The 12,186-nt window shown below is 46.8% G+C and overlaps 1 protein-coding gene across 4 annotated transcripts in view; it reads right to left on the bottom strand.

The window, feature by feature from the left end:
* Positions 1-12,186, bottom strand: part of CHST13 (carbohydrate sulfotransferase 13) — a 95,363-nt gene that overhangs the window by 38,556 nt on the left and 44,621 nt on the right. For all 4 annotated transcript variants that reach the window (XM_064156056.1, XM_064156058.1, XM_064156059.1 and 1 more), the window contains one exon: positions 11,772-11,855. In XM_064156056.1, the coding sequence (XP_064012126.1) occupies positions 11,772-11,855 (84 nt within the window). The remainder of the gene's footprint in view (positions 1-11,771; positions 11,856-12,186) is intronic.

Below are 12,186 nucleotides of genomic sequence, written 5' to 3'. Positions count from 1 at the left end.
AGGGATGTGATTTACAGACACCCACTGGAAAACCAATTGCGCTTGATCCTAGAACGGCGCTGGGAGCTGCGGTTACCTCCGACAGCAAGAGCAGCAAACCTGTCAAGCCTCCCACCAGGAGCACAAGACTCAGTCCCGCAGCTGGGGATTGCTTCGTGCTCTGATATTTCTTGCACGCTGGCAGCAGAAAGCTGCAGCCTTTCTCCTTGCTAGCCAAAGCAGGGGCTGCAATTGATCAGTGCTATCTGCCAGCTCTCTAACAGCTGCATGCAGAGTGATACAAAGGGGAGGGGATTCTGTAACGCCGCTGCACAGCTGAGGTGGGAGCCAGCTAATGACCCTTCTTCTCAAAGGAACCTTGTAAAGCCCTGGAGCAAGCTGCCACCACAGTTCTGCCCATCATACATCAGTCCACAACAGATGACTCAATATATAGCCTCTCCTGCATCGCAAGAAGTACAATTCAGAAGGAAAAGGTGGAGACAAGTCATTTTTCTACTGTGGCACATAGATCTCCTGTGAGCAAGGCTTTGCACAGAGCAGGGATTCATATACCCAGTGCTCTTTTTTACAGTCTGACTGTGGTGTCTGGGAAAGAGGAATATGAGCATATCAAGCACAAATAGGTTTTGCAAGGAAAACATGTGTTTCAGTTTTTCCTCTGGAAGTGGAAATTTCTCCCTCTCAATCCTTAAAGTGTTTCCTCTTCCAAGGAAGAGCAGTTATCTGCAACATCATGAGGGCGCTGAAGGGAAGGCAAAAGCTCCTCAAACAGAACCAAAAGGGTTCTTCAAACTTACAAACACCTAACTCAGAACACATATATTGCCAGACTTTTCACAGAACCCAAAGTGCCTTCTATTCTGGGTTCCTTAGGGTAGTTGGCCCCTGAATATTCACTGTTTAGTAAAAATACCTTCTGTCACATTCTTACCTTCTGCTGCAAGACCCAACAAATAAAACCAAATCCTGCTGTGGGGAAAAGACCCTTCACATACTCCTACAGTTACATACTCAAGTGCCTCAGGGAGGGATGGGCTTTCAAGGGCTCAAGGCTGTAAGTTTCTGAATAGATGGAAAAGCCTGACTGTACCCTATGCCTTCATCACCTCACAGTGTAGCACAGTCATGTTTAAGTCACATCCCACTGCCCAAGTTTTGGATTAAAGACAAGTCATGGCCAGTCATCCCCAAAGAAAACAAGCCTTTGTCATCCTGCTCTGGCAGGATCTATGGAGGACCCTTCCAACCCCTAACATCCTGCAATGGCCAGATGCATGCCAGGACTGGGACATCCCTTTCTGGGGATGTAGTTCATAGAATCATAGAATCAACTAGGTTGGAAGAGACCTCCGAGATCACCCAGTCCAACCTAGCACCCAGCCCTCTCCAATCAACTAGACCATGGCACTAAGTGCCTCATCCAGGCTTTGCTTCAACACCTCCAGGGATGGGGACTCCACCACCTCCCTGGGCAGCCCATTCCAATGCCAATCACTCTCTCTGGCAAGAACTTCCTCCTAACATCCAGCCGAGACCTCCCCCAGCACAACTTGAGACTGTATCTCCTCATTCTGTTGCTGGTTGCCTGGGAGAAGAGACCAACCCCACTTGGCTACAGCCTCCCTTCAGGTAGTTGTAGACAGCAATGAGGTCACCCCTGAGCCTCTCCTTCTCCAGGCTAAACAACCCCCAGCTCCCTCAGCCTCTCCTCACAGGGCTGTGCTCAAGGCCCCTCACCAGCTTTGTCACCCTTCTCTGGACACGTTCCAGTACCTCAACTTCTCTCTTGAATTGAGGAGCCCAGAACTGGACACAGGACTCAAGGTGTGGCCTGACCAGTGTTGAGTACAGGGGCAGAATAATCTTCCCCTGGTAGAAACAGCTGGGCTCAGAACGGTGACTAGAGGTGCATGCCAGCATGTTTTGACTGGGTGGTTTGGTGGCACTAGCACTGGAAAGTATCCTATGAACAACAGCCAAGTGTCTCGCTTCTGAGAGCTGCTGTTTGCTTCTAGGAAAGCAGAGCATGCACAGAAATCACTTTGTTTCAAGTGTCAGAGCATCACAAGGTAGGGATGATACTGAAGGCAAGCAGCAGGCAGTAGAGGAGCTGCCAGCTTTTGTTACACTGATGAACATCTAAACCCACTTGAAGCACACCACCATTTCACTGCACTCACTGGCACAGGGATGCCTTCCAGCTATGCACTAGGAGAAAGCCATTGACAGCTGCCCAAAGCTTGTTTTGAAACTCCTCCATGAAACAAAAACTTACAGTACACACTCTTCTGTGTGGTACTGAGAAGAGCTCTTCTCATGCACACTGATGCAGGCACACCTATCTTGAATGCATTCTACCACAGCAGTTTATATGTGGAGTGGGGATGGCAAAGGTTTGTGACAGCCTTCCACTCCTCTGTGGGTCCTGCTTCGATCCCCAGGAAAGCTTTTCCTCAGAAAGAAATCACTTAGGTTTTGCTTGGGCAAAGGCTAAAGAAGGGAAGAGTTTTATTTGGTGTAGTGGCTAACTCTCAAGTGCTTTGCAAAGCACCAAGTGCCAGCGAGCTGAGTTTTATTGCCTGCTCTCCTGAAACTCTTCCAGAACAGGAGAAACTACCCTGTGGTTATTTTTCCCTACTGCCTTCAACTTGGAGGAAAACAGTGGGAAGTCAGCACTGCTGGGCAGCATCAAACCTGCGTGCAGTTTTGGGCTCCTCAGTTTAAGAGGGACAGGGATCTGCTGGAGAAGAGTCCAATGGAGGGCTATGAGGATGTTTAGGGGACTGGAACACTGCTTTATGAGGAGAGGCTGAGGGACCTGTGGGCTTTTTGGTCTGGAAAAGGGAAGACTGAGAGGGGATTTAATAAATGTTTATAAATACCTGAGGGCTGGAGGTCAGGAGCGTGAGGACGGGCTCTGCTCATTTGATCCCTGGGATAGGACAAGGAGCAATGGATACAAGCTGCAGCACAGGAGGTTCCAACTCAACACAAGGGGAATTTCTTTACTCTAAGGGTCACAAAGCACTGGAACAAACTCCCCAGAGAAGCTGTGGAGTCTCCTTCTCTGGAGTTTCATGACCCATCTGGATGCATTCTTCTGTGACCTGAGCTAGATTATGGTCTTGCTCTGGCAGGGGAGTTGGACTATATGATCTCTTTGGGTCACTTCCAACCCCTGACATCCTATGAACCTCACAACATTGACCTTGCTAGGACATTTACCTGCAGTCCTCGGCGTTAAACATTTACAATCATAGAATCAGGGCTGGAAGTGACCACAAGAATCATCTAGTTCAAACCCCCCTTGGACCTCCCCATAGGTGAAAGGTGAGATGGGCACATGCTGACCTTGCTACCACAGTTCCACCATGGAACTGTGAAATGCTCTCCTTGGAGCCTGAGCATGGTTTGCATTCAAAAGATTCCCAAAATGGGCAAACAGAGGCTAGTAGATGCCATCAAAGATCTCTCTGCATTTCAGAGCAATTTGAGCACTGTGCTCTATAAAGCATTTGGCTGAAGCTGGTGATAACTAAGAGGGAGGGAGTGTTTGCCCACACAGGCACAGCTCCTCTGCTGATGTGTTTGCAAGCCTAGAATTGTTAGCTTGAAGCCTGTAATGAAAAGGCCAGATCTTTGGCTGCTCTAGGCATTTGCTCAGAGCCTGCAGCCATTTTTATCTCAGTCAAGGGACCATGTCCAGGAAGTCTACACATACATTTACTAGAAAGACACTTGCCAACAGCATGCTTTTGTTTCTTCACCAAAACTATAAACCAGATTATTCTAAGCTGGGCTTTATTAACTTGGAAGCAAATGACCCAGTGGCACAGCCTGGGATTTTTGAAGCAGAGCAGGTAGCAAAGACCTCTCAGCAATTCTAAGAAAACTCCTGTTTTCTGGACTTCAGTCCATTTAGGGTAATTGTTCATGACCACAATCCCAGGACCAAATGACCTGGTCTTTTGATTTTCTATTCCCAACCTGCTGGCAGCCAGGATGAGAGACATCTCCAGTTAAGGTACCTTGCCTGGGAAGTTGCCTCTCTTAGCAAAACAGCAGTGAGCACAACAAGACTGTGATCCGGTGTGTTTGTTTCCTTCTCCAGCTCCCTAGGGCTGAGTGCAGGCAATTTGTCCCTGAGAGTGGAGTGAGGGGGTGTATTAGGACAACAAGAGCTCATGGCCAAATGAATCAACTCCTCAGCTTGGTGGGGCAGAGCATGCTGGAGAGAGCTCTCTTCCCTGCAGCAGTCACTTTGCTGCTATTATATACACATCCCTCTGAAGTGGCTCTAAACACAGAGGGAAGGGAAAAGAACACACTGTAAAGAACAACATAAATTGCCATCAGCGGTCAGAGCAGTGCTATAAAAGTCTCCTTGACCACAGAATGAGCATGCTGAGAAACTTCCATTTCTCCTTAAATCTTTGTCTTATAGGCAGAGGGACAGAGGTCACATATTTTCTTGCCTCTCTCACATCAGGGATGCTCAGACAGCTCTGTCGCTTCCCTCCTCAGCACCTCATATACCGAGTGTATAACCAGACCCTGACACTGCTGAATCTCCCTACCACAAAGCAAACTGGCCCTGGAGGAAGAGAAGAATGAAAGAAACAGAGTGATATTTGCAATGAAACCTGTGTGCCCTCACCAGCCACATTTAGATCAAGCCTTTAGGTTCCTAAATACCTCTACTGCTGCTTGAAACATTCTCTCATGACTAAAACCAGAGGTTCTTATTTACTGAAGGGGTTATGATTAAAATAGTCATCATCCTCTAAATGTCATTTGTGAAACTGTAACCTACAAGTGCTGCCATAAAGTGAAGCTCAGGTTTGTTGCTGCAACTTTAATCACAGAGAACTGATTGCATATGTCTAGACGTGACAGGGTTGGTCAAAGGCAATCTAAACAGCTTCTGTTTGATGGAAACCCTGGCTGAAAAGGCATAGAAATGCTCTCTGTCCAGCAGTCATCTATGAGACTCTGTGTTTTCACTGGCCTAAAAAGCCTGAGACACTATTTTTATTAAGACCAAAAATAATAAAGGCTTTTCTCCAATCCTTTGGGTTCCCTAATTTAATTATGTCTGCATTAGTAAACTCCAGCACTTGTAAAATCAGACAGCCACCTACCCATAATGTCTAGGAGGAATGTCTAGGAGGCTTGGTGTCTGCCTTCTCCAGAAACTCTATCCAGAAGTCTTTTGCTAGAAGTTTAGTCTTGGAAATTTACCAAATCAGCTTAGTATGAAGTGGAGAGAAAGCACATTCCAAGTCTCTGAGCCACTGTGGAGAAAGCCCAGCTGGCTGGCTCCTCTCTTTTATAAAGAAAGCTTTCAAATGAGGACTTTGGTCCAGTGTTTGCACAGGCCATTGTAGACAGAAGGGGTTAGGGCATTGTATTTGCAGATGGAGCTCTCAGGGGTTAGGGCATTGTATTTGCAGATGGAGCTCTCATTACTACCACAATTAATTCAAGAGAAACAACCCAAGTGGCCTTGGAGACAGCAGCCCAAACAACTTCAAAGGTTTGCAGGTATTGCCTTAGCCTCTCCTTGCAGATGTTAACCATGGAGTGACGATTCACGAGTTTCTGCACCATGTACTCCTAGAAACCTAAGCCTGTGAATTCCAGTTTTAGTTTCCAAAGGATTTTACTTGCAGCCCAGTGAGAATATGCCTGTCACTCTACCATGGGCAGCCCTGGAGGAGGTATCAGTGTGACCTACAAGGTGGCCTCCCATTTAATCAGACATAGTCTGTCTGGTTAATTGATGCTCTGCACTGCTCAGGGCATGGCCAGACTTCCTCTCAGAGCACTTGGCTTGCAGGGCTGCAGATGTGAAAGAACAGGCTGACTGCTACCAAATCTATATATTGATGGCAGCTAACTCCTGTACCTTTTTTAAAGCAGTGGCTGTGTATGTGCCTGGCTGCAATGAGATGGGCTCTGAAATAATCCACAGAAACACCTGTGAGCCTGACATGCTCTGAAGCTTGTTGTCCACGAGGCGAGGAGAGAAAAAGCCAGCTCTTTTCTACAGATGTTCTCAGTGATACTGTGATTTCAGCAAAGCCAGAGAGAATTCAAATGCCTCTCTCAGCTGAGGAAGAAAGAACAGTCATATGCCTTCCTCAAACCTTCTTCCCAGCTAACAGTACAGCTAGTGTCATTGAAAGGGGAAAAAAATGAATCAAATAGTTGGGTTGGCTTTCTTTTTTGGCTGTTATTTCTGTGGTTAAAGCTACAGCTAAAAGCAGCGGTAGCAGGTTACAGCAGAAACTGAATATGCTACTGTGCAGAGGTTCAATTCAGTGAACTAGGCAGTCTTAAGAAGAAATTGGTTTTCAAACTCCAGAAATGTATTTAAACAAAACATAATTATCTCTTTCATATCTCTTTCAATGGGGAAAACCACCAGCTGGACACAGCAGAAGATAGCTCAGGCATATGTTGCAGTGTTTAAAACCTGGAGCAATGAGAACTGCACTGAAGCTTGCTCTGTTTTACTTCCATTTGGCATCCTGGAGCTAATGGAGTGGAGGAGCTTGAACAAAGTGCTTCAGTCATCCTCTCTGTGGCTTATGCCCTGAAATGCCCCTGCCCAACAATTCAGTACTTCAGTCCTCCAGTGGGTTCTCCCAAGCGTGAGCTGGGAGAGTAAAGCCACTCCCAGCCTCCTGGTTTTCTCAAAGCAAGACAGGGAATACCTAACAGCTAATGAGGAAACAAAAAAGGGAGACTGCTCAGATTGCAGGGGTGGCAGAGAAGAACATGCTCTGAATGAAATATGAGTCATACTGCAACACAGCCCTGATCCAAGCTTGTGTGGTGTGTGCAGTCTGAGGCTTCTGGTTCAGAGCTCCTTTTTGCTCCAACAGAGCTGATGAGATCTAGTGGCTGTTGCTGTGCATCAGCCCTGTGCTGAAGAGGAATTAAATCCCTCTGGGCTGAAAGCACCAAACTCACATCACTTTTTAATGATGCCCACAGAGCATATGGAAAAGCTTCATGCTACTCAGCTGTAACTGAGCAGCAAGATAAGGAACAAGAGGGAACCATGATTATACATTATCTAGAAATATGGCTGGCTTAGAATATGAGCTCTGGCCCCATGCAAGGAAAAGATTAGAACTTTGGGGGGGGGGGGGGAAGAAGTGTAATAAAGCTGTGTTATTCTGACAGTTGCTTCTCATCCACACTGCAGTGCAGCACATATGGCTTTACTGTACTCTCCTATTCTGCTCTCTTAGCTCTATTTCCTCTGGTAGTTGGTTTGTAGCCAGCCAAACTATTCCTGTAGAGTCCAGCAGAGATTCGTGGCCAAGCATGCAGTCAATGCTAAACTGGCCAAGCATGCAGTCAAGGCTAAACTGGCCAAGCATGCAGTCAAGGCTAACAATGGCTTTCCAGGACCTCCCCTCAAGATTGCCAAAGCTTGACAAAGTGGGCACAGCTCCACAGATCTCGTGAGCTGCTGTTTGACTACACAGGGATTTACAGTTGTGTAATTTACAGTGGCCACTGCAGCTTTAGCTGAAGAAACTAACATTTTCCAATGAAACCTTCATTGGGCTGTGCAGAGGCCAAGGGAAGAAAACCATTCTCTGCTGAACCCCATGAAATGTATTCTGCAGTTAGGGCAAGGACACTGTAGAGAGAAGCCTAATCCTGAATCCCATCCTTTGTGAGCGAGGCTGGGGACAGCAATGAGCGACGCAAAGCAGATCTCCTCGCTCTGAAGGCAGCATCTCAAGCACCTGTTCTACCTTCAGAGCAGTCTGACAGGCAACTGCATTGCTGGCATTTGTGAATACAGCAGTGAAACTTGACAAATTATTGTGAGAAGACTGCAAAGGAAAAGGTATCAAGCAGTGGCAACACGAACTCGCTTGTTGTGCTTCCTTAAGGTGCTAAATGAGGGCTGAATGAAGTAGGAATGTGTAGCAGCTGAGCGCAACGCTAGACTGCACAGCAACACATGGCATTGCTAAATGCATCAACTTCTCCTGCACGGAGAAGCAGACTTAGCCAACAACATTTTCCATCCACTCCAGCTTTTGAAACAATTAATCTCACAGAAACCTGAGTGGGAAATCCTGCTGGGGAACCAAATGCTTTAAAACCTGTGCTTTGGTGACAGCGACTGCAAACGCACCTGACTTCTTGAGCTGCACCCAGAGAAAGCCCCTTTTAATTACAGTGGCAGATGTGAATAACTGCTGTCCTCTGCCAAGCCAATCCTGACAACTTTAAATCATGGTAAGTGCAAAATAGAGGGGGAGGAACCTTTCCTTAACTAGCTTCAGAGATCTATTTCCCTCCTGGTCAAAAAAGCCCTTCTACCTGCCTGCCCTCGAGAATATTGGCTGCAAAATCAGACACTGGTCTGAAAAAACAATGAAGACCACCACTTGGCAAAAACATTTCTCAGCAGATCAGTGTCCAAACTCTCTCCAGATGCAGATGATGCCATTTAGAATAGTCATAGAATGGTCCAGGCCAGAAGGGACCTCTAAGAGTCACCTAATCTAGACCAGGTCACCCAGGGCCCCATCAAGCCTCACCTTGAATGTCTCCAGGGAAGGGGCCTCAAACACCTTCTTGGGCAACCTGTTCCATTCCTGACAGTACAGGACATGGTACCAAATCAGTGCCTGAATTACTCAGTTCACAGAGCCCCTATACATAGCTGGGCAGAGGCAGATGCCAAGACAGTATTCTAAAACAGGAATGAACCTGGCAGCCAAGGAACATGTTGAGGAAGAGGTTAGCCATGCAATGGGGAAGGGGAGACAAGACCTTGAGTGGATTTGGTGAAGAGAAGGATGGAGGATACAGTGGTGAGCAACTCATCTGAAATGTTGGGAGAGAGGTCAGGAGCAGGGGAAGCAGAAGCAGCACAACTGCCTGCAGCTTAGCACAGTTTGTATTACTTGCTTGAGTGCAGTGGCTCTTTTATCCCCAGAGAGTCACCAATCAAATGGCATTTGCAAAGCTGACCAAATTAGGTGAAACCAGGGCTTGCTCACCCTTATTTGGGCAAGACATCAACAAGAACCTAAACACCTGTGGGTACCTGTTTATCACTTTGGGAGGGGACATCGTGGCCCAAGCCTTTGTTTTCCTCCCACCCTTTTTTCCCTCATCAGCAGAAGGGTGGGGCAAGCCAGGACATCTAATAGGCCTATTAGCCTGCCATGACACAGAGTCACAGAATTAGCAGGTTAGAAAAGACCTTGGAGATCATCAAGTCCAACTTATTACCATCTGATCAAATGGCACTAAGTGCCTGTATAGGGTTAACACTCCTGGGGGAGTGACCCTGAACCTGACCCTAGGGGTCTTGGCCCCTCCTCAGGGGTGGGCCACACTCCAGGTGATGGTTAGCCCACTCCCCCCACTTCCTGTGGTATAAAAGACAGGAGTTCTCCTGTCTCTTCCTCTTTTCGCCCTCTTTCTCCCTACCTGCGTTCACGAACACACACACACACTGATACTGCATACCAGCCACGAGGCAGAGACACCATCACACTACTCGGGTTGTATCCATCCCTGTTTTGTATTTTGCTGTTTTCCCTTCCTTATCCTTTGTAAACTCCCCTACCTCCAATCCCTTTTTCTAAGTTATTGTTAAACTTTTCCTTTTTAACTTCCAAATCGAGTGAGATTGATTTATTGGGGTGTCCCTACCTTTTATCTCTCTCCCTGTCTTTTGGGGAAAGGAGGGGGAGGAGGGGAGGGCACTCTATAAACTCTATAAATTCTATAAATTGTCATTGGGTCTACCAAATTTATAAGAGTCTCTGGGAACTTGCATTTGAACCCAAGACAATTTATTTGGTGCCCAATGTGGGGCTAGGTAGAAAGAATTCTTTCAGAGAAGATTTGGAAGTTAAAAAATGGATATTCTGAAAGTCTTAATCATTAACGCTTTTGCATGGCTGTTGTGGGGCTGGCTGTTAAAGTTTATAAGTTACCATGTCTTCTGGATTGTCATTGATATGCTCTGGGAATATTCTAAGCTTTTGCCTGCCCGAGTCTATGCCTATTTCCTGAATTCTGTTAGTAATATCACTGTGTTTAGAAATGTTTCTGGAACATGGAATCAATCTGAGTATATGCATTGGAGCACAGAAGCTCCAGATATTTTGGGGGAGAAATGGTACTGGATAGCTGTTATTTCACTGTGTGTAAATTTGGGTTTGGGGATTAATAAGATAGCGGTGAACTGGGACAGTGCCACAACCAGTCTCTTTTTAAACACTTCCAGGGATGGTGACTCCATCACCTCTCTGGGCAGCCCATTCCAATGCAAATCACTCTTTCTGTGGAGAACTTCCTCCTAACATCCAGCCTAGACCTCCCCTGGTGCAGCTTGAGACTGTGCAGCACAACACAGACATTTTCTAGTTGGGAAGTTTCAACCCAAATAGTTGCAATCTGGCAAAACTAAGCATCTGAAATGAGTAATCATTGCTAGAAGTGCTGATCTGTTACAGCAAGAAGTGGTGCACCTGCACAAAATTTGGTATTGCCATGTCAGAGACAGAAGTGAGCCTGATACTGTTAATCACTAACAACCAGAGCATTGTGAGGAAGTCAGGGAAAGCAGTTTTTCCCTTGGAGTTGAGGGGTGGTAATTTCACCCTCTCTGGCAAAGAAAACACTGGCTGCTGAATTTAAATTTTCACAGAGCAAGAAAAAGCTCTCCAGGTTGTTTCTAATCATAGAATCAACCAGGTTGGAAGAGACCTCCAAGATCATCCAGGCTAACCTTGCACCCAACCCTATCCAGTCAACCAGACCATGGCACCAAGTGCCTCATCCAGTGGCACTTGAACACCTCCAGGGATGATGACTCCACCACCTCCCTGGGCAGCCCATTCCAATGCCAATCACTCTCTCTAGCAAGAACTTCCTCCTAACATCCAGCCTAGACCTCCCCTGGCACAACTTGAGACTGTGTCCCCTTGTTCTGTTGCTGGTTGCCTGGCAGAAGAACCCAACCCCTACCTGGCTACAGCCTCCCTTCATGTAGTTGTAGATAGCAATGAGGTCTGCCCTGAGCCTCCTCTTCTGCAGGCTGCACACTCCCAGCTCCCTTAGCCTTTCCTCATAGGACTTGTGTTCCAGGCCTCCCATCCATGCAGTTAATTGAACCTATGAATTTCGAGACCCCTCAGATAGAGACCATCTCATTTTCCAAGCCTTGTTGAAAAGCCTAACAACAATGGAATGAGCAGCATTTTTGTTACCCATTCCAGTACAGAAGCCAGAAGTGAAAACATCAGGGGACACCACTGAGTTAGTAGACACACACCATGGCTTCTTGGCATTAGAAATTTGAGGATGAAGGCATGGGTATAGTTTGTGAGTGGGCAGAGTTGTGCAGAAGTCTGAGGCTAGGGAAGGAGGTGATTGAAATCAGAAGCAGCACACAAGAGGTGCTCCAGCAGTGTTATGGCATGCAGAAGGAGCACACAAGAGGTGCCCTGGCCTACAAGCTGGAATGACAGCTGTAGAAAAAGAGATTAGTGTAATGTCAGTGCCCTGGGCTTTGAATTTAAATATTTCAGCCAGATTCTAGGGGAATATTGTAGTTATTACCCAAGCAGGACAGGTGAACTGTCAAGGTAACTTCAAACACAAAGAACCTTAAAGACACACTGGGATGGATGCTATTCCAGAGTGGTACCCTTTGGGATTACACTTGCATTCAAGAACATAAAAGAGATGTGCAAAAAGGAATCCCTTACCAAGCCTCTCATCAAAGGAAGAGGAGTCCCACAAAACCACACTTGCTGACAGGCTCTGCTTCCAGTTTACTGCAGTGCTGAGTCCTGTGTAAAAGCAAAGAGAAAGCAGATGTGGGGGCAGTGCTCTGCTCACATGTTCAACAAAGCTTCCCGAAGCCAGCCCAGACTAGATAAAAACCCAGTGGCCTGGGGGTGTCAACAGCTTTCTCCCCACCATACTTCTGCATTGGAAAGGGGCTACTCAGTGCTTCATGGCAAGCTCCAAAAGGGTTTCAGTGATGCCACTGTAAAAGCACTTCATTTGGAAGAGGCCATGTTGCCAGGCTAGATAATGCCATGGGGAACGTCAGGCATTTATGGCTCCTTGTGGCAAAAACTGCACAACCAAGTGTACAATGAATCTTGAAAGCTTTGT

This window comes from Pogoniulus pusillus, chromosome 16 (assembly GCF_015220805.1).
Source record: "Pogoniulus pusillus isolate bPogPus1 chromosome 16, bPogPus1.pri, whole genome shotgun sequence".
Classification (NCBI taxonomy): Eukaryota; Metazoa; Chordata; class Aves; order Piciformes; family Lybiidae; genus Pogoniulus; species Pogoniulus pusillus.
The sequence above is the reverse complement of the archived record's forward strand: the minus strand, read 5'-3'. Positions and strand labels throughout refer to the sequence as shown.